The 27,657-nt window shown below is 36.3% G+C and overlaps 2 protein-coding genes across 3 annotated transcripts; one reads left to right on the top strand and one right to left on the bottom strand.

Moving 5' to 3' along the window:
* Positions 1–786: 786 nt before the first annotated feature.
* On the bottom strand, positions 787–10,548 carry LOC112559800. Its single transcript, XM_025231219.1, has 6 exons — positions 10,415–10,548; positions 7,690–8,028; positions 7,173–7,307; positions 6,681–6,806; positions 6,239–6,433; positions 787–5,785 (listed from the first exon to the last, which is right to left on the bottom strand). The coding sequence occupies exons 1-6, from the start codon at positions 10,467–10,469 to the stop codon at positions 4,689–4,691; spliced, it is 1,947 nt and encodes a 648-aa protein (XP_025087004.1). The 5' UTR covers positions 10,470–10,548; the 3' UTR covers positions 787–4,688.
* Positions 10,547–22,588, top strand: LOC112559801 (differentially expressed in FDCP 8 homolog A-like). 2 transcript variants are annotated; one of them, XM_025231221.1, is made up of 13 exons: positions 10,547–10,679; positions 11,539–11,828; positions 12,246–12,355; positions 12,950–13,065; positions 13,627–13,776; positions 15,679–15,823; positions 16,259–16,323; positions 16,578–16,680; positions 17,898–18,025; positions 18,867–18,980; positions 19,311–19,529; positions 19,924–20,033; positions 20,247–22,588. In XM_025231221.1, exons 2-13 carry the CDS (start codon positions 11,755–11,757, stop codon positions 20,326–20,328), a joined length of 1,416 nt encoding a protein of 471 aa, XP_025087006.1. In that variant the 5' UTR covers positions 10,547–10,679; positions 11,539–11,754; the 3' UTR covers positions 20,329–22,588. The 2 variants fall into 2 exon arrangements, with proteins under 2 accessions (XP_025087006.1, XP_025087005.1); XM_025231220.1 differs by lacking the exon at positions 10,547–10,679 and adding an exon at positions 10,744–11,314.
* Positions 22,589–27,657: the final 5,069 nt, after the last annotated feature.

The following is a 27,657-nucleotide window of genomic DNA, read 5'->3' as shown; positions in this document are numbered from 1 at the left end:
AGTAAAGGCACAAGAAAACATGCAAAAAAAAAAAGACAATTAATGCCAGGTGACTGTCAAGTAAACAATATTTTAAATGACAAGATGAGGAAAACCAGAATAGAAATAAATTCAGGATGGTCTCACAAGAAATTCAAAACAGACTTCTTTTAGCTTATCCTTAATTCCAGAAACACCTGCACTTAAAAAAAAACCTATGATTTTTCCAGGGCTCTTATAAAGGGGCAGCAGGAATTTGCCCCTGGGTAAAATTGCCTTAATTTGGTTAGGGAACCTACAGGTATGGTTATCCCAATAAACTACCTCCAAATTCATAAGCCACTGAGGTGGTGATTTTAACTGAATGACATACAAGGACTTCCCCTAAAAAGGAGGATATTTCATATTCAGATAAAAACATTAAATTCAAGCGAACAACTGCAGAACTTCAGTTTGTTCACACTGACCAAACAGCACCCAGTGTGCAAACATCAAATATCAAGAATGTTGATCTATTTTTTTTTCAGAAACAAACTGAAGACATGATTAATCTAATGCAACATGTTGGGAGGGGAGGGGGGCGAGGAATGAGAAACAAAGGAAAAACATATCAAATGAGATTTTCAGTTTCCTTTTTGTTTTAAATGTCCATTAGTCTCTGTAGGACACACACTGTGCAAACCAGCTGACACCATTGCCAGGCAGGCACTTTACTGGAACCCTCAGGGGAAGAGGAGAGTTGAGAGACCAAAGCAGACTTGGAAAAGAACAGTAGAGAGTGAGACAAAGGACATCGGAACCACATGGGCCCAAATGAAGGGGGCTGCCCAAAACCGGGTCCGCTGGCGAGGTGTTGTTCCGGCCCTATGCTCCTCGAGGAGTAACAAGGACTAAACTAAACTATTAGTCTCTGTTTATGAAATGAACAAAAACAGTATTTGCTAAGCAATTATGTACCATCAAAGTTTCTGAGTTTGTTAAAAACGTCTTGAAAAATTCATGTGAACATCTGCTTGACTTGATCAAACATGATCTACTTTATGGGTAGGGGTCATATCTGACAAACTGCTGAGAAGGAAATTTGTGTTGACATACTCTAAGGCCACAGAAATCCGGTTTTAGCTACTCGTTACACACAGCCAATTGACCTTGCTCAGGTAGTGTAACAGCATGGGCTTATAATGCTTCCTGAATATAAGCCTAGAAGGAGATTTTTAAATCGCTAGGGCTATATAAGACTCAACTAAAAATTTTAAGGCAGGACTGTTTTGATCAATTATTGTACATAATTTTTTAACTGAATGCAGTTTTACATCAATTTGATTTTACAACACACAAAAAAATTGAGACTGGGAGGGAGGAGTAATACAAACTGAAATTTTGAACCTATAAAAAGAGACATATCTACCACTTTGAACTTTGAGTAATCAAAAATCTTGCATTTCAAGGGAAAAAAACAAACAAGGAATATTTTAAAAAACAAGAAACAAAATAACTGCTCACAAAACTTACTAAAAGCTAAATGACAAAGATATGTTTTTTCAACAATTCGATTACAAGAAACAGTGAAACAGTACTAAAATTTAAAATTTCAGAATATTCACAAGGGCAGGAAAAGAATGGAAAGAATAAGCCTCTGGCCCAAAGAACCTTATTTATCACAAAAGTAACATGTAAGGATAATGAGCACATGAACACAAATGAATATTCTTATTTATGTAGAACCCCGATAAACTCATTCGAAGAAAGAAAAAAAAATCACTTTATCAGCTAATTATTTACATCAAGATTCTCCAAATTTAATAAGCTTTTTGCATGATTTTAGTTTTATAGCAATACTTTATTTTCTTTCGCTAAAATAAAAACGCAAAACTTTCATGAAAACACGAGTTGGGAGTTTAAAAGTCTCATTCTCAATTTTAAAAAAGAAAAAAAATTCAAGATAAAATTGTTCCAGCTTACAAGTCTTGACTCCAGCACATTTAAAAGATCCACACATCTTATGTATGTTTTGAATGCTTTTTGATTGTTAAATAAGAGAAACCAGAATCTACTGTTTTTTAAAAAAGTCGATAATTTTTGGCTGGATCCTTTGAAGCAGCTGTCAGCAGAGCATCTTCAAGACAACAAAGGTTCATGTCATTAGTCATAAGAACAGGACAAAAAAAATTACCTCACCTTCTCCAAAGTGGGTGTGGTTAAAGAAGTGCTAATCTTGGGCTGCAGCATAGCAGCATTGTCAGGGAAAGCTTGGATTTCTTTCCTCCTCACTAAGTATCCCTTTTCAAATCCAAAGTACAATGGGGAAGCAGCTGGTAGATAACCACTGTTTCGTCCACATTAAAATGTCCTCATCACTGTATAAAGACAGAATTTTCTTGATTTCCTCTGAACATTACTTGTTCACTTTCTCATGCACTGCATTTGCTACTTCACACCAAATCTGTCATGGAAGTGGTTCAGCCAACCTATGTTGGCTTGTAAGTCACTTTGAGGGTTGCTGCAAGGTCTAGAGCTTTTTCTTGCAGAAATGGGCCACTCACAGAAATATTCCACGACCCTGTGTCTTGAAACCTGGTAAAACGAGATTTGCCAAGATCGTCCAGTAAAGCAGTCTTCATCTTTTTGCACTGTGGTCCCATGTTTCTCTCCGGTACATTTGCTTCAATTTTCTCAGTCTTTAAGAAAACCAATTTTTAAATATCATTGTGCTCTCATACTGACAATAATTTCTCTAGCAGATGAAACCTCTCTTGAAGCAGACAACACACTTCCATTCTCTCACACAACAGATGCTCAAGGTAACTGAATTGAATGTCACTGAAGCCCTGCATCACAGATACCAACACTTTACTGTGGCTGGTTGCTGCCTAACCTCCTCAGGCACGTTTCACATACTTGCCACTCTGGCAAATCAGGCAAGCAACGCAAGAAAAGTTTGTTATAGCATTGTTATAGCAGCATTTTTTTTTTACTCTTTGTACTTGAATTTAGTTTGTTATATTGAACTATTCATTATAATGAAATTCATATTAAGATTTACTTTTTTTGTTTTTTTTAATTTTTTAGCTGAGTTCTTTGAAAATTGTTCAATCGAGATTCTACCTGAATAAGTTGAAAAAAGTGCCATTTAATTTAAAACTTGGAAATCCTGAGACATTATAAAACCACGTGAAGAACCACAGGAACTATGGCTGCTAGATGAAACATAAGCCTTCTGTACATTTTAATACTATAGACCTTATAAAGTATACTTTAATAAAATATATATGAGGAACAAGATGGTTTGAAGGTTAATATATGCACAGTTTATGCTTCATCAGCTTGTAAAAAAAGTCTCAATTGTCACTCTGCTCTGATTATCATACTACTGATGAAACTAGCTTTCTTTTATGGTGTTAACTGTACAAAATTTACAAAAATTGAAGGTAGTGAAAGTGATGTTAACATCATTGTTACCTCATACTATTTACAAGTATAGATTAAAAATTCATTTTCATAAACAAAACCATCACTGTGGATATATATACACACACACAAAACTGGCAGTAGAACAATAATTACAATGTTTATGGACAATAAACTTCAAAAACTTGAACAACACAACTTAATGTATCATTATGGTTGTGGCCTTGATCTATTCTTTTTACATCTGTGCCAAGAAAACATGGAGCCCTTGCCTTTGTGTCTTCTGCATGTTTCAACTTTTTTCAGGACCATTAGCTCTTTAGCATTTTGATTCTTCTACAAATCATTGTACCCTGTAATGAGACTAGTTTTATATTTTAGCATAAGTAATATTTAAAAAATGTTTTTAAGATAAAAAATTGCTTCTGAAAATTTTCTATGAAATCAAAAGGCTACCTTTTTGGTAGTCACACATGCTCTATCGCACATTCCACTTGTTGCAGAAGTCAATCCTCCTTCCTACATATGTTCATCAATTTAGCTCTATATTAACAAACTCAATCTACTCTGAAGCCTACGTACAACCAGCATTCTCTATACTCTCCCTATGACATTCATCTTATTTTTACGTATGTCATATTTGTTTCTCAAACGTTCACAAACATATTTGGCCTGAAAAAGGAGCCTTTTCTAAAAAAATACCTGGCCTGGAAAAGGTTTAATGCCTGTTTTGGGGACTGCAAAATTTACTTAAAAAATTAATACATGCCATTTTACAATTTATTACATATTGAAACTAGATTTTATGTTAAAAATGTTAACAAACTTAGAAGTAGCATTTTTGTGCAGAGACATACTCATATATAAGAGTGTGTATATATATGCAAGCGCACACCATGCACATGCTCTCTCACACCTACAACCCATCTACTTGTGCTGCCTATTCAAACTGTTATTTTCCCAATGAAAATAACATAACACAAATGAAAACTGAAAATATCTGCAACATGCTCTCCAGCTCTTTATATAGTTTTTTTTTTTTTTTATACAGTATATCAAAAATTGATGTTGCTGAACACATCAGATGCAGCAATTCCATTCAACAGCACCTTCATAACATAGCCTTTATCTGAACATATAAATACACAAACATAACAACCCTGTAAATTTCATAGAGAGTAGGCTAATTTATCTTTCTTTTCTTTTCAGACCTAGTTCTTCTCTTCCATTGCATTCTTAAAAAAGTTTTAATAATGAAAAAAAAAAACCAGGAACAACTGGAAGAAAGAATTTTACACAAACTATCGTCGAAACACTATCTGTCCATCTCTGACCTCAAGTTCACATCCACCAATGTTGGAATGCGAGCCTAGCCCTGTCTCAATGCCTGCCACACAACTATGGGGGTTGCTGAGGATTATCTGTCCCTGATGGACTTCAAGTTTCCCTGGCATTAAAAGGCCTTCTGCACTTGGGCTTTGGGTTACACTACATGAAGGGTTCATTATGCTTTGACCTGCATGGACAACACCCGATCCTGTGGTGAGTACAATCCTTCCATCCTGCACAGTAAGATTGCTACTATTTATGCTGCTGTTCCCAGGAGATGCAGCTCGCAGGACTGGATCCTGCATGGCGTGTCCTGCTAATGAGTTGCCCAAGGAGGATGAGCGGGGCGGTGGTGCTAGAGGAATATGAAGTTCATCTGACTCTGACTGATATGACAGCTGATGCTCCCCTCCAATTTCTTCATTTCTGGAAGATGATATTCTCCGAGAGGCAGCTAACGTGTCCTCTGTAGCAGAGGCAGCAATCCCTTCTGAGCTGCTATCACACCTGCTGCTTCTGCTCAGTCGTTGTTGTCTAGATGCCTGATTAGATAAAGGCCCTGGCACAGAGGACTCTGAACAAGCACCTTGCCTTTTAAGGACCAGACCAGGCTGCCCATCCCCTCCATGTGCAACAGGCAAAATTGCTAAGCCAGAGCCTGTAGAAAGAACACTGACTGACACAAGTGCACCGCTACGGCCACCTGATGATGGTGTCTCCAAAGGAGTTGCTGTCTGGGCCAATGGTTCTTGCCTGACTGGTGACAGAGACCCACGTCCAGAAAAACCAGCAATGTTACCAGATGTGTTTTCGTCTTGCTTTTGCACCCCCTGGCGGTCAAGTGTGCTGTAGGGTGGAGGTGGGGGATCTATAGCAGGTTTCACTACCTCTGAGTAAGGTGGGGGAAGATCCCGGTGGAAACCTGTAGCTGCAGTGGCCAAGTCCATAGGCCTCACACACTGTACACCATTATTAACATTGACAATAATGTTACCATAATGAGACTGGGTGCTGAAGGCTAGGAAGGGGTCTTGGTCACTTGGTCCTGTATCAAAACTGTTGCTTCCCCCTTTCAAACAAAATATAAAGCCAGTTTTAAACATCCCAGTTTTCGTTAAGAGAATCCTTTTAAAAGAAAACAACATGGTTACTAATTTATATGCATAAAATATGTTTCTCTTAAACAAAACAAGTATTGATCATACATAACAGATCCTTCACTGTTCTTATGTATTAAGTTCTAAATGTATTAACTTTCAAAAGTACTTTCATCTCCTGCAACTAATTTACATCTGACACTACAAGTTATTGCAAAAACTTTCTCCATTTACATTTAGCTGAGACATAATTATCATACTCATGAATTTTCTTCTTTCAATTTAGTACTTATATCTTCTTCAACTCATTCTCTTAATCTCACTCCTCCCTCCTTCACTCTTTTCATGTCATCCCCTGAACGCTTCTTAATCTTAGGCTACTATTAAATCACGTACAAAAGTTTTCTGTAACCACCGCAACGAACCTTGTCGATACTGCTGTTCAATGTATCTTGCCAGACGACGTGCTCGCAAACGTTTCATTTTCAGACGGAAGACCACGATGACAATGAAAGAAATAAGAATGACTATTGCCACTGTACACCCAATAACAGTATATACTGTATTTTTCAGCCAGTTAAAATGTTCTCCTTCATCAATTATTGCAGGTGTGCTAATATCTGAAAACAGAAGTATGACTACATCAATTCCATGACAATGGCATTTAAATTAGAAGATGTGTACAGTTTTAAATAAAGACCATAGAGCTACAAAAACTAATAGGCAAATTATTTTCTCTTTGTGCTCTTGCATATGAACATTAACAAACATGCTCTCATAGACATGCTATGTAATACAGATATTTGCATATCCTTTTTAAGTTAAAAAGGAACTTTTGAAAAGAAAAAAAAAATTCTCTGTACAAACCATCTTTCAGAAGACATCCTGCAATTTCATCCGAGTTGTCCCCACAAGAATCAACTTTGTCACAAACGAGCTTATGGTCCACGCATCTACTGTTGTTACAGATGTATTTTCCTTTGCAAGGTGTGGCTAAAATAAAAAAAAGAGAGCTAAAAATATCATCCAATAATTTACAATTTCTCTCTTACACCTTTCAAACTTTCTATCCATCATCACCACCAGGAAGATTAACAAGAAGAATATTATTAAGGAGTAAACTGTAAAGGGCTATCGCCAATATGAAAAGTTACATATACTATATATGTAGTTCAAAAGCTTCTGACTGAAAATTTTTAAAAGACAGACTTTTACATCATGTAATAATGTGTTGCCCAATTCCTTCCTATAAAAAAAATAGGTGAACAGCTTTTACAAAAAGAAACTAAAATGCACAAGCACGATATGAAACTTATGGCAGAAATATACCTAAAACAAAATGAATTTAATAGCTCCTACCTGTGCACAGACTTTCTTCTTCATCTGCTCCATCTGGGCAGTCTTCGACTCCATCACAGATATAGCGCTGAAATATGCAACGATGGGATTGTCTGCATCGGAACTGGGTGATGCCACAGGGGGAAGTAAAAGAATCTGAAAAAATTTCTCTTAATTGTAAGAATTGATAAGATCTTCAACAGCAAATACTTAGAAATCTGTTTTCAACAGCCTTTACAAAATTGCAAACATTATAAATAACCACAGGCAAGAATAAAATTTTGCATACTAACTAATATGAACATAAGCTTTTTAAAAAATGTGGGTCTATGTGGCCTATTAGAACCTATTTTGTTTTAAAATTTGTATTCATTAAAATTTTCTGTATCAGCAGCACATATTAAAGGTGCAGATCTTCCTTGTACTAACTGTGCCACAAACACACCAACCCACTTTGTAAGTTACTAAAAGTAACAAAATATAACGCCATTATACATTTTCATTCCAACAAATCAACAAAATTTAGACACACGCTGACCTTTTGCTTTGACGTGAAGCTCAACTTCTTTTTCCTCTTCCTCTTTGTCAGCTCGAATCATAACGCATTTGTACACCCCAGCATCTGATCTGTCTAATTTTCCAATCCTGAACTCCACTGAGAAATTGCTCAATCGAGACTGTACCATGTTTCTATCTTGGTCTTTTCTTCGTAAGACCCACTGGAGGGACAGGGGTGGCTCAGGAACATTGGCTGTGCACTTCACAAAAAAATATGATCCCTCAATTCCAGTCACCACGCGAGTCTTAGTGGACAACTGGAGGTTTGAGTCTTGATTTGAAGCTCTGGACAAGCCATAATGTGCTATAATAACCAACACTGTAACAGAGAAATGCCAAATTATTAACCTCAATTCATATTTTGTATCGCTTTTTATTTAGACATTTCAACAAGCTTAAAAAAATTCTATAGTATTTTTAAATCTCTAAACTTTATAATAAAGTTATTAATAATTAAACTTAGAGTGCCTAGCACCTTTTTTCATTAGATATAGTTCAACAGCTGCATAAAAATGTACAAAGTGCAGACTTATTTTGACCACATAACAATAATTCTTGTGCAATATTTGCCTGCTTACACTTAAGTTCTGTTTTATTAAAAATGTTTACAATTAATAATATTTTGTATTTCTCAGTATTTTAAAAGAGATGTAAAAAATTTATTTCTAGCTTAGTGGCTGCTAAACTTGTCTGCACACTGCATCATAGTAAAAGATTCATATTATAGAGCAGGGGAACCTTTTTTCTGCCAAGGACCATTTTGATTTTTATAAGATCATTTGCAGGCCATACAAAATTACCAGCTTAAAATTAGCATGCTATATTTGGTGAAGCTGTAGTTTTGCTACAGCATGATAATTAACACTTTTGCAATGTGTACACTCCAAGTCTGCCTGACACTCACTGTTCTCCAAGTCACCACAATATAGGCAGATGGGTTGCAGGTAGTCAACAAGAAGCAAATATGTCTGTTCCGTCATATACTTGTATGTGTCCTATCTCGTAATGGACTTGCTTAGCCCTTCAAATTTATGTTACTATTTGGATTCACTTAATAAAAATTGATCTATGCTTTGTTCACTCTAGGCTTGCTCACAGGCTGCCCCACATATCTAATTCATAACTTCAGAAAGTACAGAGCTCTGCTGTCACTCCTCTCCTTCATTTTCTGGACTGGCTACCCATCCATTCTCTCATTCAGTACAAGCTGTCTGTGCTGTTTTAATTTCTTTGCAGCCTTCTGCCCTATTTCTCTGAACTTCTCTTCCCCTACATCATAGCCAGACAACTCCTCTCTTCATCTGATGACCATATTCTAACCATCCCTGTCACCAGAACAACAAATTGTCACAGAATTTTTAATTAATGTGCAGTAAAACAGTGAAGCTCTCCCCCCTTCCACCCACCCACCATCAAATCCTTTAAACATGATAATTACTCCTAGCAACTTTCCACATAGTGCTAGTCCATTTTTTAATCATTTCTTTCATTTTGTTTTGTCTATTGACTAGTCCACCTGCTCATCTTCCTCTGCAGATTCATGAAACTTGCAATCCTTAGTTGTTTATCCTTCGTATGCTGTCCATGCCTCATTATTATCTCAAGCACCGAGAATATGATCCTTAATGAGAGTATGCACTATATAATTATGAACCATGCAATTATTATTAAATTTATGTTGCTGTGAAAAAAGCTCCTATTGAATTTAGAGTCCCACTATGGATGTCTTGGCAGGACTGGACCAAATGATTTTGTGGGTCATGTTCTCCATCCCTGTTACAGAGAGAGAATGTGTGTAGGGGAGGGGATGTGTGTGCATGCACACACATATGCATGAACCTGAAAACTATGGAAGAATAACTTATGGAAAGGCACTTAAACACAAAAAAGTGAAAGACATGATATGCAAAAAACTAATCAGACAATTAATCTAGTGTTGCTTAATGCTGAAAAAGAGTTTGGGTAGGTTTGCTTGAGATATTGTGCTCAATGTGGCATGGGGCCCACAGAAGACAGATTTTGTTGTCTAACTTGACAGGATGTTAAAACTATTTCAGAAATGGGATAATCTTTACAACTGCTGTAAAAACTATTAAATACTATTTGTATCAACTAAAATCTGATACATTTCATCATACCCATCATTCTTTTATGTTTAAAGAGGTGAAGTTCAAAATGTAATTTATGAACTTCAACATTATTTCTTCCTCATTTTTTCGTGTCTGCTCTTTCAAATTTAGCCCCAAACAGTGCTTTGTAAACAGCGTTTAACTGTGACTGGTTTATTAGCAAAGACTGATGCTGAAAAGAAACTATATTGCCTCTCTCAAAAAGTATTTAATTTTTTATTATCTATTTAAAAAGACATTTCCTAAAATCTCTTACACAGTCCCAGTATTACCAACATAATTATTCATACACATATGATTTAAATAATCGATATATATCATAACATAAGCATGTGAGACTGCAAATGAGCTCAGCAAATGATGCTCGTGCTCCGAGTATTGAAATCTGATTCAAGCTCGACGCTAGGTCAGAGATTACAGATTTTTTATGTAAAATATCTTCCTTGTTGATCGTCAGTAATTTGCTTCCGCTGATAGTAATCAAATGATTATTAAATTACAACAGACTCGCTGATGTAAGCACACGACAGTTAATCACTTATGCTACATTCTAAAAGCGATTAATTGGATACTTGCGGATCAACACTAGATGATCGATGTCAACGCTTCTGCACAAGTTCCTCATTCTCATTTCAAGACAGCATCACACCAGCAACAGTGCCTTTACCACAGTGCTGCGTTTACTTTGTTGTTAATGACAATATCTGCACAGTTCTCATAGTGCAGTAACATACTAAGGATAAGGAAGAAAGTGTCGGGACTACTTTCAGACATCAAAGGAGCGCCTGACTTTGATGTTACCGCAAGATGCAGCGAAACAAAGCGAAGGCTGTATTCCTACGTACATTGCATTGAACTCATTATCTTTCTTCCTAAATTAATTAATTTATTGGTGTATCGCATAAACAACTATGAATAAATAAGAATATAACTATATTTTTCTAGTTGGAAAATATGTAGATTTTAGACAAAATTGTTACAGTTAAAAAGCATTGCATTTTTTCTTTTTATTTCACGTAATAACATTATTTTAATACATTTCTGTCCCTTTGAACTTTATAAAATTTATAAATGGGAACATGTAAAATTGGATAACAATTTGCCGTGCGGACGCGTTACATAGTTCGGAAACGGGTTATTTGGCTACTTCCGGTTAGAAGCAAAACAACCCTCATGTGATTCAGCTTTGTTTACATCTCTTTTGGGGGGCAAAGAGATTTCCTGTACTTTGTACTTAAGACGTGCAGTGAGCAAGGCATTTTTTATTCAGTCTAATGGCTCAAATTGTAGATACAAATATAGCGTCAGTAAAAATGACCGGCGCATTTTCAGCAATAGATTTAATGTCCAGTGAAGAGGAAACTGAAGAGTCCGAGCATGCGATTTTTGTCGATGAGAAATTTTGCAGAAGACCAAGATCTAACGCGACGGTTTCAGAAACAACGTTACCTGACTTTTTGAATAAACAAATTTCAGGTATGATCAAGTCTTTGGCCACGGGAACGACCATTTTATAGAAAATAAAATGAAGGGATTGAAATAGGATTTTCTTAGTTACTGCATGGTTGTATCACGCACATGCACAGCACAGAAGTCAAAAAGTACAGTGAACAAGAAGTAAGTTTTGTTTTCCCTAAATGATACACTGGTTTACATCTTAAAAATCGTTGTTTGATATTTTAATTTTTTAATTTGTGCAGATTCTTCTGAACACGACATGGTTCATCAAAAATGAATATTTTGGAAATAAATTAGTGCCGGTAGCTCACGGGAAAAGAAACCATCAGCGTTATCCTTTAGAAGAATCCGATCATTTTGAAACACGGCGAATAAATGCTACCAATCGAGGTTTAGAGTCGAATGTGGATGCACTCCCATCTCAGACACATTCAGATAAAGGCACATTAAAACAGGGTATGACAGAATCAATCATCAGAGCAATGTCTTGCAGTTCTGGAAGCAGCATGCAAGAGTTATACTATCAGTCAAGGTAATAAAAATCCGATTGTGGTCATTTTTTAATTAGCTAAAAGATAACAAAGAGAAACTGTTGCTGTTAGTTTATTTTGGTTGGAACATAGCTGCATGCACACCAATGTAACTGATTGAGACTAGAGTGCTTGCTCCAAGCACTAGCGTTATTAGCCTAGGTTTTTCATAGCTGATAGAGGCCTTCTTATCTCAACAAGCCTTAACTTGATTAATTGTGCTGGGACAGTTTTTCACCTATGTATGTTAGATGTTACTTTTTGCTGTCCAGCAATATGGTTGCTTCAGCAAATTTAGTAGGGCCATTGGTTGTGGAAAAGTTCTTTGACAATTCCTATTTTCGCCTTTATTTGCTTTTTAATATCTGTAAGTATAGCACTTAATATTTATACACATTTTTATTTTTCAATTAATTCAGATTTAACCCCTTTGATCGTGATTTTCATTTGGAAGAGGATCACTTCTCTGACAATCCTGAGAGCAATTTGTTTGATCGGAAAAACTCATCTCCAACAAGTATATCATCCTGTAAGATCAAAGTGCCAAAGAAAATTGTGTGTCTATTCATATGTGAATGCCTTGTTGATTTTGTTTCTGAAAGTGAAATGTAGACTTCAAAATTTAGGTGTTTTTAATTTTTAATCACAAAAATTAGGAGAGCAAACAGTTTGACTCTGAAATTTAATGCTAAAGTAACATTAAAAGTTAGGAGATATGCTTGCTATTCTATGAGACCAAAGAGCAGACTGCATATACATTAAGATGATGGTGGAAGCATTAGTATATGAGAAATTTAAAAACAAATAGTTATTGTTTTGAGATATCTAAAAAGATTCTTAAAGCCCATCAGATTAAGCATTTTTTTACTATTAGACATCAATAACTTTATGGTTCATGGTGGATATAGATCAGTTGACTACTGAGTCACATGTGAATATAATTTACGTTGGCATTAATGAGCATTTATCTTGCTGCTTTTGTTGTGTACTATGTAATTTTACCTTTTTTTAATTGCATTTTTAATTCTAAACTTGCAAACTGAAGAGTCCAAATTTGAGTTATTCATGTTTTCACTATCAAGAGAGAAGCTTCGTAAATTTTATAAATGTGTTTCTTATAAAGGTCTGGACAGTGGAGATATAATTAATAATGATCATGAATATAGCCAGGAGTCAGATGAAGGGCAAGTAACCTTTGCTGAGCTTGGGCTGGCAGAAGACCACTTTTCCCACCCAGAGGTCTGTACAGTTCCATGGTCAAAGTCATAATCTTCATGTACAATGAATTGAAAATAGATAATTTAGGGGAGCAAATTATGTGAATAAATATTCAGTCGAACAAAGAGGTCATTATGCATTTGACCTTGAAGTTTAAAGAGATCCAGTGGTCAATTTACTTTCCCCTTCTCTCCACTTATTTTAAGGGCTTGATTGTAGTCTGTCAAACTCATCCAGGTGGTCAACTAAATGAATTTAATTAGTTTAGTTTATTCCTTGCTGCTCCTTTGAGGAGCATAGGGCCACAACAGAAGTGAATTTAGCAAATGTTTAAAATAGTTTGAGTAATTCTTTTCTTTTGTTCCTAAACATTCCTGCCTCCAACAAAACTGTGTAAATGCTAACAGGCAGGAAGACCAAGTAGTTCTCAAGTAACTATGCAGTGATGTATGCTTATCGTCTTTGTCTTATCACTTATCAAGTGCTGACACTAGCTTAAGAGTTATTGTTGTACATATGAATCACTATTTGTATAATTGTGCATTATACTAATCATGCATTAAGAGATTTGAACACTTGCAGGGTCATTTTGGGCTCAGCAAAACGGAAGAGCTGGAGCTTGCAATTAGCAACTGTAAGGAGCTTATTATTGCTGCACCTACAAATTCAGACCGACAAAAAAACCTGGTATCAAAGCTTATTCAGCTCAGGATAAAACTACAAGAAATAAAAGTAGGTGTTCAGTTATTTTATGATCCCTATCAGTACTGATACAATTGCTGGGTATGCTTGTGGATGCATGCATGAGAGAGAGTTTGTGTACACATCAGAAGTTTGTATGTCTCTGGTGTCTGGTTTTATCTGATTATTACTGTGTATTGATTGAGCTTGATCGCAGATGCCCATCATCGGCGCCAGTTTTTATAGTCACTTGTCCATTATGCAGTGTTGATACAGTTGCATTCAAAGCACAGCAGTAAATGGCCCTGCTTCAGCCACCCACTGCTGAGCAACTTGACTGTGTTTTTGCATATGGTTGTTGATGATCGTGCCCCAGTGTCTCAGCGTCTGATACACCAGTCTAAATATGCACCTTGGAACATTAACATTAAACGGTGTATGTTATCAGCACACAAAAGAGACTTTTTAAGTTATCTAAATGTGGCAGATAGGCATCAGAATTAATTCTTTAAGTATTTATTTATATATGTATTTCAGAACATCGAGAAGACCAAAGATTTATAAATAATACCTCTTTCCGACTGTACATGAGAAAAACTTAAGCATTGATGACTGTCACTTAGGTCCTTACAAATGCATGAAACGTCCTTACTTGACACCATCCGTGATCCTTGGGAACCCTGTCCATGCTTGATGTCAATGTGTTGAGCAATCATCGCCCAGTTTCCAACTTGTCTTTTCTGGATCTGTCTGCTGCTTCGGACACCATCAACCACTCTCTGTTCCTTCATAGACTACACACCCTCTACAGGATTTCTGGACCTGCACTAGTGATGTTCAACTCCTATCTCACTAATGGGATGCAGACTATGTTTTGTTTAGTCAAACATCTCGCCCTGCTCCACTTTCTTGTGGTGTTCCTCAAGGCTCAGTACTCGACCCAGTTCTGTTTATTCTGTATATGAAGCCACTTTCATCTTCCATCCAGTCTCACGTTTCTCATCAATCATATGCCGATGATACACAGCTGTACTGCTCCTCTCCAGCGGCTGAGTCTTACTCTGCTACCAGCACCATAGATGTCTGTGTTAATAAAGTTAAAGACTTGATGGTGTCAAACAAACTTAAACTCGGTGATGATAAAACAGAAGCCCTCCTATGTTCAAGAAGAAGAAATTTATCTTTACTCATTTGTCCACCAAGTCACGTCACCAGTACAAACTCTCCGTGCTGTGTTTTAATTTCTTTGCCCTGATTATTTCTCTGAACTGCTCTTCTCTTACATCCCATCTAGACAAATTGGCACCTCGTCTGATGATCATCTTCTTACTCTTCCTGTCACCAAAACAGCAACATATGGCCACAGGATATTTAGTTATTGTGCAGCAAAACAATGGAATTCTCTCCCTTCCATATCCACCCCCTACCCACTATTGAATCCTTTCAACATGCACTGAAAACACACCTCTTCTGTAAAGATTACTCCTACCAACCTTTCCCGTAATGTTAGTCCTTTTTCACACTCTTCCTTTTGCATTATCATGTTACTCTCAGCTCTTGTTCTTATTTGATTCTTCTTTATGTTTTCTGTATTTGATTTTATTCTTCGTTTAGAGCAGTTGTTGATTCTTTTATAGTTCATATGCTATTTTGTTTTCCTGTCCTTTGTATGTTCATATTTCGTTCTTGTTCTTAAGTGATAAGAGCGTGCTCCTTAGGAGTGTGAGTACGTGCTTTACAAATTTTGCATTATTATTATTATCTCAGATCCCACAGAAAGCCGCACTGAATCATCATTGTAAAAGAATTTTGTCCCCTTCTTATCAAACATTCATCATATTTGCTGATCTTTGTGTTTTCTTTGTTCACCACCCTATAGCCTCCAACAATCAAGAAATGTTTGTTAAATCATGTTCTAAAACTCCATGATCAAGGTTGTTTTGTTTTTGAAAGGAAGGACCAGCTCCAGTTGAGCCAAACATGTTAATAGTGATGGGACACGTTTTCAAGAAAAAGACAAGCCACAGTTCTAAATACTATTGTGAGAAATGCAACAAAGTTATCTGGGGAATGCTGCAGGAATGGCATCGCTGTATAGGTTGGTCATATTCCACGTGACACCTTAGACACTCAGGCAGACACTCAGTTCTTCTAATTTTTGCACCACAAGAAACTTTTATAGAAAGATTTTGCTTGTTAAAAGGACAATAGTTGGTCTTTAAAAATTATTTGTCCTTTTGGGCACTTTGATCTCACATTCCACCCTCCTGCTCACCATTACTCTCAGTTTTTTGCCATTTTTATGATGTGCTAGATGCTAAGCTTGTCCACTTGAATTTTGTCTTTAGAGACTGGCAAACAGCAAGTCCTTGGAAAAGCTAAATGTATATTTTTTCTAAAAGCTAGTGATCCAGACATGGCAAAAGTTAAAAAGCTGGCCGAAGATGGGTAGGAGTAGGAGACCTCTGTTGCTACCTTGCATTCCAAAGAATAACAGGAGTGAATGAATGAAATCAATCATTTTTTTTTTTAGAATGTGGATACCGGTGCCATGACAAGTGTGTGCAACTTATAACTAGAACGTGTGCAATAGTGAAGGTAAGTACCTGTGAATCAGCTCTTGTTATGGAAGATTTTTACTCAGCATAGTTGTTATTTACTTGAATAAAGCCTTCATCTATAATAAGGATTTTACTGCTTTCATTTTGATTTCAAATAGCTCTGTTGTTTGTGCAATTGTGTCTTTTTACACATGCTTTGCTGCACATGTATCCAGTTATCTGAATAAACACAGTCATAAATGACGATTTATATCATAAATGTAATTTTATTCTTTTTGTTTACTTTTTCAGGTCAAAGAAAATCCAGCATTCATTTATGACCTTTGTCCTCGTAACCCCAAAGGTCTTGCAGCACAAGATTTTCGATGTGCGGAATGTAGGATGCATATATCAGGTACGGACATAGTGGTACATTTCTTCCATTTTAGCACAACTGTAAATAAAAATATCTATGTTAACCAAGTGATTTAATAAAAGGCCTGGACCAATGGACAACATTCCTATTTCATCGGCAAAATCATGCACAAGCCAAACTGAGTAAGCTAGCAGAGAAAACTGGCTTAAAGGTCAACAGAAAGAAGACCGAAATGATGATAACAACAAGCAGGAACTCCCAATCCAGCTTCAAGGACAGAACATCCTGGAAACAGACCGCTTCATGTATGAGCATTGTCAGCAAGGATGGTGGAGCGGGTGATGTCATCAAAAGCACCATCAACAAAGCCAGGCATGCTTTCAACAGCTTATGGCCCGTCTGGAACTCCTGAGCATTATCCTTCCGCAATAAGACCCGCATCTTCAACACCACTGTGAAGGCAGTCCTACAGTATGGTTCTGAAACCTGGAGAGTGACAAACACCTTCAATAACAAGCTCTTGTCCTTCACCAACCGATGCCTATGCCATGTTCTGGGAATAAGATGGCCTGAAAAGATCTCCAGCAGCAACCTGTGGAAAAGAAGCAACCCGAATGCCGCCAGCCAAGACATCAAAAAGTGCAAATGGTACTGGATAGGACACACCCTACGTAAACTAGCTGACACCATAGCCAAGCAGGTGCTTGGAACCCTCAGGGGAATAGGAGAGTTGGGAGACCAGAGCAGGCTTGGACAAGAACAGTAGAAAGCGAGGTAAAGGACGTCGGAACCACATGGGCCTAACTGAAGGGGCTGCCCAAAATCGGGTCCGCTGACGAGGTTTTGCTTCAGCCCTTTGCTCCTCAAGGAGTAACAAGGACTAAACTGAACTAATAGACAACATATTTGTATGCTTAAAATCAGATGGATGAGAAAATTTAAGTTGCTAAATGCCCTGTAATCAAAGTCATGTGCCTATTCTTCAGGACACCAGCTCTAGAATTGGCAAAAGTAGGTAGGTGGGAAAATGTGCCAGTAAAAGTTATGAGTTGAATGCAATATTTTTAAATGATTGGATAGAGCTACTTGCCAAATTCTATCTCCCCCTCCATTCTCCTACTCACATTGCTCTGCACAGAAAAAAGTCAAGAACACAGATGTTAGGGTCATATGAGGATATGTTTACATTGGGAAGGCATCCTTTTTATTCTTTAACATTTTACTTTTTAACCTACACAATATCTGTATGTTACCAGGCTCAGATGGAATGGAAGCTCGTTTGTGTGAGTATAATGGACGTTACTACTGTGAAATGTGTCACTGGAATGACCTGATGTATATCCCAGCTCAGATCCTTCACAACTGGGACTTTGAAAAACGCAAAGTTTGTTGAATTATTATTCTTAAATCCTTTTTTATATTTCATTGACTGTACTCTTGCATAAACTTGCATTATCTCACGTTGAATGCAGAGACTTGATGGAGGAGAGATGGGTAGATGAGAACTATTAAAATATGTTTTAATTTAAACTCAACCATCTTTGCAGACATACTTCACTTAAATAATTTGTCTCATCCTGTTGGATTTTGTGTCAGAATCCTTCTAATACATTTTAACTGCAGCATGATCCTCTGGTGATTGACACATCATGAGCCCGAACTATCCCACAGAGAAATAAAGTAATGAACGCTGCACATACAATATAAGAACAGTGCAGCTTACAGCTGTCTGCGTGTGAGAGAAAGAGCGATTACTAGAATCATTAATCAGTTTTTGCTCACCAATTATTTCCTAGTCTTTCAAGTATGCTGTTGTAACCAATCTATTTTAGAGAGATCTCACCTGAAATCTCATGAACTTTTTCCCAATCTTTATTATTTATTTCCTATAGAAGTCTTTTTATTGATCCCACTATACAGAATTACTTGCTTCTTTTCTTCTTTCTGAATCTTTATTTCCATCAGGTTTAAAAATACACTTCTTCTTGTATCTGGTATGCTGGTGAATCTTGCATTATCATTTTTTTCTTGCTTTGTTTTCATCACATTTTTGTGCTTTAAATAAGTATGTTTTACAGCTAAATTTATTATTATTATCGCTGTTCTTTACAGTATATCTTTTGTAAACTTGTGATGACTACAGATTTTTGTTACAAAGGAGTGTTTTCCTTTATAAAGATTATATGAGTAGGGTCTTTTTTTATTTTTTCCTCATATGGTTGCAGGTTTGCAGGGCATCCAAACAGTTCCTTAAATTGATGCGGACTAAACCAGTCATCAGGGTGCAAGATGTGAACCCTATGCTGTTTAACTATGTAGAGCAGTTAAGAGACATCAAGGTTTTTATTCTCCTGGGTTTTATATGCTCACTTGTAAATTAATGCATTATGTCAGTCCCCTTTGCACTTCCATATCAACAACTAACTTGTTTAGATATTTTATGGCCTAGTTTTAAAACTGCTGAAAAGACTACAGCCAAGGTTGTTTATTTTATCTTTTTATTCTCATAACAGAACATGGAAGCAGTTTGTGTGTGTGAAAATGTAGGTGACTGAGATGAAAGAAGACTGTGTGTGTGTATACGTATATATATATATGTGTGTGTGTACACTTTCTGTTTCTCAAGTGCATAACTGTTAACGAAAAAGCATTTTATTTAAACTGTACAGCACCTAAGGGAGGAGTTGCTAATTATGAAGAAGTATATACTGGCCTGCCCAGCAGCCATGGCTGCCAAACTGTTGCTGCAGCTGTCTTCTTGGCCACACTTTGTAGAGTGCTCGGATCGCTATTCAGTCCAGGATCTTTTAGATTCAGATGATTCTCTCATACCAGACCTGGTGCAGGTTCACAGCTCCTGGGCCCAGCATATCAAGACTGAATGTCAGGTCAGAATACTTTCAGAATCTGAAGCTATGGTGCAGCTGTGACTAGTGCATGAAATGATTTTGAAAATTGAACTGAATTATAATTGCTTACAAGAAATTGAATTGCTTTATGTTTTTTCATGGTGAGAGATAGGTATTAGTGCTGAACATGATGATCCACATTTTTCTTTTCTTACTTCTTTTTGTGGATCTTCGACAAATGCTAGTTTCATTTCAAATAATTCTTTGAAAATCAATTTTAGATTTAAAGTTTCAGTTTTAGCACTGTCTATGTTCTGCAGAGTGGAGGATGTGAATAATTATTTTTGATAATGGCACTTTTCATCTGTATTTATTATATAACTTTTTTTTTAAATTAAGAATTTATTTCTGATGAGAAATCTTGATTAACAAGGTGTGTCAAGGCCGAGGGTTTGTCTGCGAGTTATGTTCAGAGAAAGAGGTGCTGTTTCCCTTCGACAACACTGCTGTTGTATGTTGCAGCTGCAGCAATGTCATGCACAGGTTAGTTGTTGTGATAAGAACTTTATTTTGCGTGCATCTTTTGTGGAGTCTTATAAACATGACTTAAATATGCTTTTGTTGCTTTTGAAATTGCTTTCTTTGACCACAAGAATAATCAGTAAATATAGCAAGACATGTCACTTATCTTATTATTTTTCCATGTAGTTGTCAACTTCACCATTGATCAGTCTTATTTATTGTATTTATTTTTAGGATATGCTTTGCACAGAAAGGAGTTTGCCAACGATGTGAACGTCGAAAGAAACGCCAGCAGGACCATGTTGAGACATTATGATTTTGAATATGGGTATATTTTGGTACATGCAAGAAGAAAGTAGAAATGTGTCTGCATGAAACAATTTGTGACAAACTAAGCTTATACAGCTTTTGCAAGTCTTTCAGAAGAACCATTGTGATCTGTAGTTTAAAGTTAAGCAATGAAGGATTATTTCCTGCAAGCTGCAGGATCTGTGTTTTTATGCTTTTTGCCTTATGTGCTTTAATCGGTGGACTGGGGTTTTTTCCATGAAGAAGTAAACAGTTTTCATCTCACTTAGCAAAATATTAGTTGGTACTGAATTTCTTATACATTAAAAAACATCACAAAACTAACTGGAATCTTTATTGGTTTAACTTAACTGACTAAACATCAGTAACTGATCACATTATTATTGTCCAAAGCTGTTGGTTGTTTCTGTAGTAGAACTTTATCAGGTTTTAATCAGGTTTTAAATCTCATTAGCTATATGCCAGAATGATAGCTACCAGAGCAGAAGTTAGCTAGTACTTGATGGACATTTAATGCAGTTGAGTTAGTAACTGAGGCTTTATCATGACAAGTCCTAACCTGTAAACAGGTGTCACATTAAAAGAGAAACTGTGTGCCTGAGGCGAGATCTGTTCAAGATTTTGATGTCTTGGTGACACATCCTTCACTGTTGCCACACTGGACTTGGGTAATCTGTCGCTATACCAGAATCAGACTGTCAGAAATCTTTCTACTTTTACTCAGTTTATATACTTAAAGAAACTTTTGCCTTAAGCATAATTTTTAAAGTGTTTGGAAACAGATGTACGATTTCGTCTTGATCGCTGCTGTCTAACTTTCAAGCTCAGGTGCTGTTATGTCCTAAAGTTTCTATGTAGTCCTTAGTCTTCTGTGTAGCAGTAATTATTATTGTTTGGTCGGTCATTTGCGTCTGTTGGTCAAGGCAATTTTTTTCAAATTTACAGGTATTGAATATGGCAAATGTGTGTCACTGCAAGGACAGGATAGGTTTTTCATAAAGTAATTTTGAGTCAGTCTCTGCTTTACTGTATATTGTTTCCACTTGTAGTTTGTTTTGTTTTTTGTTTTTTTTTACATCTGACACCTACTGATGCATATTTGATATGTATGTTGAGGTCCACCATGAGACCTCCACATTTTGCTACAATTTTCTTTGTCATATCACACTGTAAAGTGAACTGTGCCTATTCTTTCATTTGAATTTTTGAACTAAAAACTTTGTTTTTGATGTAAAAACTTTAAAGGTAATTGCAATCAAAATGAAATGTGTGTATTCACTTAAAACTAAATAGTACATAAGAAGGGAAAGGAAAAAGGTTAAATTTAGATATTGATAAAAAAACAAATTCTTGATGTGGTTAACTAACTGCCCTTGTATCAACAATGAGATCTCCGTGCATATGATTTTTTTTATCCTGTAAATATTTTACCATTTCTTCATGACCAGAAATTCAGTTACAGTTTACTATTTACAGTTCACTGCACATTTTTTACAATTTGTGGCTCATGCACAAAGAAATGGATTACCATCGTATGAAAGGATATAAAATTTTAAAAGCAGAAAAACAGAAGTTTTGACAGGACATTGGTTTGGGCCAACTTGAGTTTGCTTTAGTAGTCTTCTTGTGAGTCTGGTGCAAATATGTAGTAAAATCCAGTGCTACAACTGACACTTGTCGGAAACTGCTGAAAGCAAGTGGGCTGGTGAGAGACTTGCATTGTAGGCTTTTATTTTAAGATATGCAGGATGAGATCAGAAAGATAGGTGCAGTCAATCAAAAATGAACGGAAGCTAGATGGTGAGGGAGAAGTTTTTAATTTTGAAATTTACCGGACAAAAAAAAAAAATTACTGGAAAGACATTGCTGTAGAGGTGAAACAGTTCCTTTAATTGCAGTGACACTGTTTAACAGCCTTCACACTATCAGAAAGAGAGAGAGTGCTTCATTTACAATCATAGTCTTGGTACTTGTCCTTAAGAGGGAGCTAGAGGATTGTGTGCAGGGACAATCTTGATAGATGTCCATGAAAAGAAGCTAGAGGATTGAAGTGATGTGGGCATTTCACGTATTTCCTCCATTTTCTTTTTCTAGTGTTGTATTATAGAAGTCATCGTTAAGTTAATCAACTTTTTGTGTCTGCTTTTATATCGCAACAATTTATTTAAGGTGCATTTACAAATATGGGACAATGTCTTCCTTTTGTTCTTAAATAAGCCTTACATGCTGTAAAACAAAGTTTGGCCAAATAAAAAAAAAAGTATGTATGTGCTGATTTTAAAGACAGAAATAAGGGGTCTGGTTTGGTTCTAGTGAAGTAGTCATCTCATCTAAAACCGGTGTCATAAATGTGCGTCTGTCGACAGCTTATTATTTATTAATATTTATGATGTGTGATGCACTTTTGGGTTTGGCATTCTAGCCATGTGCTGGTACTTGTGAGTTAAAGGTTGGTTCCTCACCTATTCCTAATCATGCTGGAATAGTTTTCTTTGCATTGGAACATTGATCATTCCGGTTATTAGCGCCTGTCACCAATACAGGTTGCTGCCCTGAGTTCATTTCTCGTCTATGCTGTTCTTTCTCTGCATGTGGCATCCCAGCCCGGCTGAAAAGGAGGAGGGCCACCCCACCCCGTAAAACAAATCCTTGCTACCGAAACATCGACAACAGTTAAGACTGTATCGCCTATGCCCAGGGCCTAAAAAAAAAAAAAAAAAAATAAAGACTTCAAGATCTACATTTTTCCTTGAGATTAATTTATTTTTAGCTCGAAATGTCAGAAATTGCCTTCTGTGTATAGATTTTGTTTTGTCATGTACCTCAAAGACAATAGCTGAATACAGCACAAAAAATCTGACATCTTATGAACTGTGTGTGCAAGCGCACTACACAGCCTCATGTTTGCATATGTTTGTAACTAATGGCTGGATCTTGTATATATGTGTGTGTGTACATGACGTGTGGATCCATGCATTTGTTTATGGCTGTATTTTCACCATTCTTGCCTTCCTCTGTGTTTGCAAGCATGCATGTCTATATCCATATGAAAGAGAAAGTGTGCATGTGCACATTTGTGTACAAACCAGTGCATATCTAGATGCATACATTTCATTTATTTTACAAGTGCCTTTTATCTACATTCTTGTCTTGCTGAGATGGTCTTTTACTATGCTTGGCCACTTTTATACCTATGTGATAGGACATTGCTGAATCTACCACAAATATAATGTAAAAACATTATAAACATATAACAAACCAACTTTACATCTAAGAGAGAGGTTGTTCTCAGGCTTCTTATTTTTAATTTGTTTGTTGTTATGGCTTCTATTTATTGACACTTGTGCTTGAAAAATACATAGCAAGTTTTCTTTTTTGGGAGGGTGGGGGTTGTATCTTTCAGTTAACAAAACGTGACCAGGTGCAAATGACTTAGAAGTTGTGATCTTCAGTTTTAGTGTGCAAGTTTTGTGCACCTTTATATCTGCAGTAAAACCATAATATATTTTAAACAACCTTTAGAGCAGGGATGCACAACCTACGGCCCGCGACGCGGTGCCATTTGGCCCGCGAAACTTCTGCCCACAGTGCAGGAAATCGGCATGTTAGTAATAAAAGAAGACCTAAAAAAACAACAAAAAAAAAGAAAGAAGTATTTATCCCCACGTAGGGGCGTCTCTCAATCTTTTTTTCGATGGACGAACATTTTGATTCAGTGCTCCGACTTGGTGTCTCTACGATGAGGCCGGAGATTTAGAAGTTGGTTTCGGGAAAACAACTTCAAATATCCCACTAATTACTACATGATTAATGGTAAGTACAACTTGTTTCTAATAAAAAATGGTATCTGCTCTATTTTTTTTCCTTTTTGTATTTTTGCGGTGAAGTGGCCCGCGACACGGCTGTCCGAAATGGATATGGCCCGCAGGCCGAAAAAGGTTGGGCATCACTGCTTTAGAGTAATACAGCAAAATATTTGTTAAGCTTCCATGTTTATGAACTGAAACGGTCTATCCTGAAGCAAAGTATAATAGCTGTGCTAACAGAGCAAACATTTTGTTTGAATAAAATCTCATCAATATCATGAAGATATGACCTCGTGTTAATAATATCCATATAATCCCTGATTGTATCTCTTTTCTTCATGATGCACTTGTCTGATAGAAGTCTATTTAAATCCCAAACATAAAGGTTTATTCCAGGATATGTGACCAATTTAGAGTGTGTAGTTATATTAACTAGCTGAGCCTATTAATATTATGTTATCTTGCTCATTCATGGTTATTACTATTTATCCAAAACGAAAGAGTCCTTCCACTCAAACATAAAAGGGATAAAATAAATAAAAGGAAAAACAATTGTAGCCAATACTTTCCTTGAGGCAACACTTTAAGATTAAATTGCATCCTCTGTCACACTGCATGTTTTATAAAAAAATAATTCGTTTTCTACACACTTCACATGCAACATTTTTTTTTCCATTTAGGATGAAAATTAAAGGATTATATTTTTATTACAGCTTTCAGCAAGGATTTAAGTTTATAAATTCTTTTGCTGCGTGATTTTTTCTGAAGTTATTTGATTTTTTTTTTCTCATTGAGTAGCATTATCAAAGGCCGGATACTTCATTGAGTAGCATTATCAAAGGCCGGATACTTCATTGAGTAGCATTATCAAAGGCCGGATACTTCTTGTTTTCAAGACCACAGCAGGATTGTTAAAATTGCTCAATATATTAAATTCATGTTGCTGACGGATTCGGGTATTGCTTTTGACGGATGAACGTGTGGAAAAGTAGCTAATTATAGACGCTGACAACAATTGTTAAAGATGCAGATGAATCCGCTTTGAAAATTAATGCATTACTAAACTGTTAAGTATCTGTAGGGTTTCTGCAATAAAAAGGAAGTATACGATTAATAATCACGTGACAAATTTGTGTCGCAAACAAGTTTTATCTTGTGTACAATGCTCGAACAACGCATAGCATTTATAGAGTAATTGACGGTATTTCTCTTTTTGGCCATAACCTCTGAATCTGGATCAGTCTCTGCACGGTGCATGTCTGTTTTATTGAAAAGGAAAGTGCTTTCAAAGTACAGCTCGACTTTACAGACATGGGGAGAGGAATTACAAAGAATGAAACCAAAGAACTTGTAGGTGGTTTGGATAGTTGGATGATTTTGCGGAAATGCTCTTATACCTAGAGGTGATTGAAAACCTGAGTATACCAGACGGCCGGCCATGCGAACAGGGATCACAATCAGAGAATGTCCCAAGAAAAGATCTGAACTCAAGGCGAGTGTTTTCACCGCTAAACTATAAGGCGTCCAAAACACAGTTGCATAGGCAGGTGAAGTATCTGGTGTCGAAGATGTGATCAACGACATGTGATCTACATTAACTTTCCGCGATCAGAAGACGAACTTGGGTGAAAGAAGAAAGCTTGATCCAACATGCCCGCCTTCAATGAATCTCTATTCCAAAAACGACGAACGATGCAAGCTGTGAATAGGAACACATTTTTTTCCCAAATGAGAAACTCGAGAACTAAAAATAAGATCCTCTCAGCCACGTTACACAACTCACCAAAACCTGACGTCACCAAAAGTTTAAATTTTAAATCCGGTCTAAAATAAAGAAACATTAAAGTATCAAAATTGTATGTCAAAAAGTTTTAATGGTAATAATATTTAGAATGTGAGCACTTTAAAAAAAATGAACTCACTCGCCACACCCATGATTCATCAGCGCACATGCATTCTGGGATCACGCATCAGAAAAATTTCTTATTTTGCGTAGGATTGGCAAGCTAGCTTGATGAAAATTATCTTCTTCTACGTTTTTATTTCATCTTGAGGGTAAGTGATCAGGAAGCTTAAATTTATTATACCCTTGACACGTCTACAAATAAAAATTTAAATTTTGGTTGCCATATCCAGTTCTTCGGGATAAAGTTAAGGGATGCAACTTATCGGGTAGGCAGCAAGAGCAGGTTTCGCTACGAAAGTCTTTTGTCTTTGTGACGTAACAGCATAAAGACATGAATATCTTGTTATAAATAAAGTTTTCTTTAAGTTTTTATGATTGTGATCTATAAAAGGTATTCAGTTCTGTTTAATCTGAGCTGTCGGGTTATCTTGGGAAGGAGTATAAGCTTAGCATATTACGGCCATTTTAGCTGCATAGCAAAGTAGCGAACATATCCATAGAGAATGGCACTTTACATTTCTGAAAGAGACTAGGAAAACAATATATACACATCATAGTGTACTTACCTTTCCTTAGTTTCCCTGTTTGAGAGAGTGTATATCGGGGACGTAATGTTTAATCCGCATTTGAATCGGAATTTTAAAGCTGCAATAAACCCAGTTACTCTTCCGATGCATGTTTTTTTGCATCGTGCGGACATGTTCTGGCAAGATTAGGTATACGGAGATTTTGACTTTTCTATGAATAAAATGTACAGTAACAACAGTTGTAAGATCAGTGATAGATGCGAAAAAATCAAGTGATTCGATCTACAGTTATGCGGCAGCTTGGTAGCAGGACTGCTTCTGACCCAAGAAAAGGAGATCTTCATTAACAATAAACTGCTGTTAAAAGTGTTGGGATTGTACATATTTTTCAAGCTAATGTGTTGATTGAGGACAGTTCAAGCAAAGGCTCGTTTAAGGTTCAAAAATTCGAATTTTTTTTTGTCTTATACATTACTTAAAGTTTCCCAGTGCTCTGATAAGAGATTTTTTTTTTTTAATACGCCTAAATGTGCAGTTTTCAAGTATTAGGGGCTTTTAATAATTCCTAAAATGGTAAAAAATATGTGTTTTATCCTTCACAGCTTTATTTGTTGCTTTGATTGTCTATTCCTAATTGTTCCTGGTGTTTGGGGGTAATTATCATTAAGATTGCCAGCTTTTTTAAATAAATCATTTATTTTCAGAGAATTCTGAAATGCTGAAGGTACTTTAAACTTTAATGTTGTAAAAACCTTAAGCAAAATTGAGATCATCTTTCCTAGATCATGGTATGGCTACAAATGTAAATGATAATTTACAATATTTCTGGGAGCAAATTATCACTCTGGTGACACACAATGCCATGAGCCTCACCTGCTTAGCCTAATTTTAACCAAAGCATAAAAAAGAAATATTCACACCTGGTTTCAGTACAGACAGTATATTAATAGCACATAACTCCACACCCTTCTGCCCTTTGTTCAGTCTGCTTAGCTCCACCCCCACTCCCCCTGTTCAAGCATCTGAATTTAACATTGTGGATAGTAACTGAGCAACACATTTTTACCAGTTTTCTTCCTTGTGTTTACTTAAACATA

This window comes from Pomacea canaliculata, linkage group LG3 (assembly GCF_003073045.1).
Source record: "Pomacea canaliculata isolate SZHN2017 linkage group LG3, ASM307304v1, whole genome shotgun sequence".
NCBI classification, from domain to species: Eukaryota; Metazoa; Mollusca; class Gastropoda; order Architaenioglossa; family Ampullariidae; genus Pomacea; species Pomacea canaliculata.
This window is presented reverse-complemented; position numbering and strand designations above follow the sequence as displayed.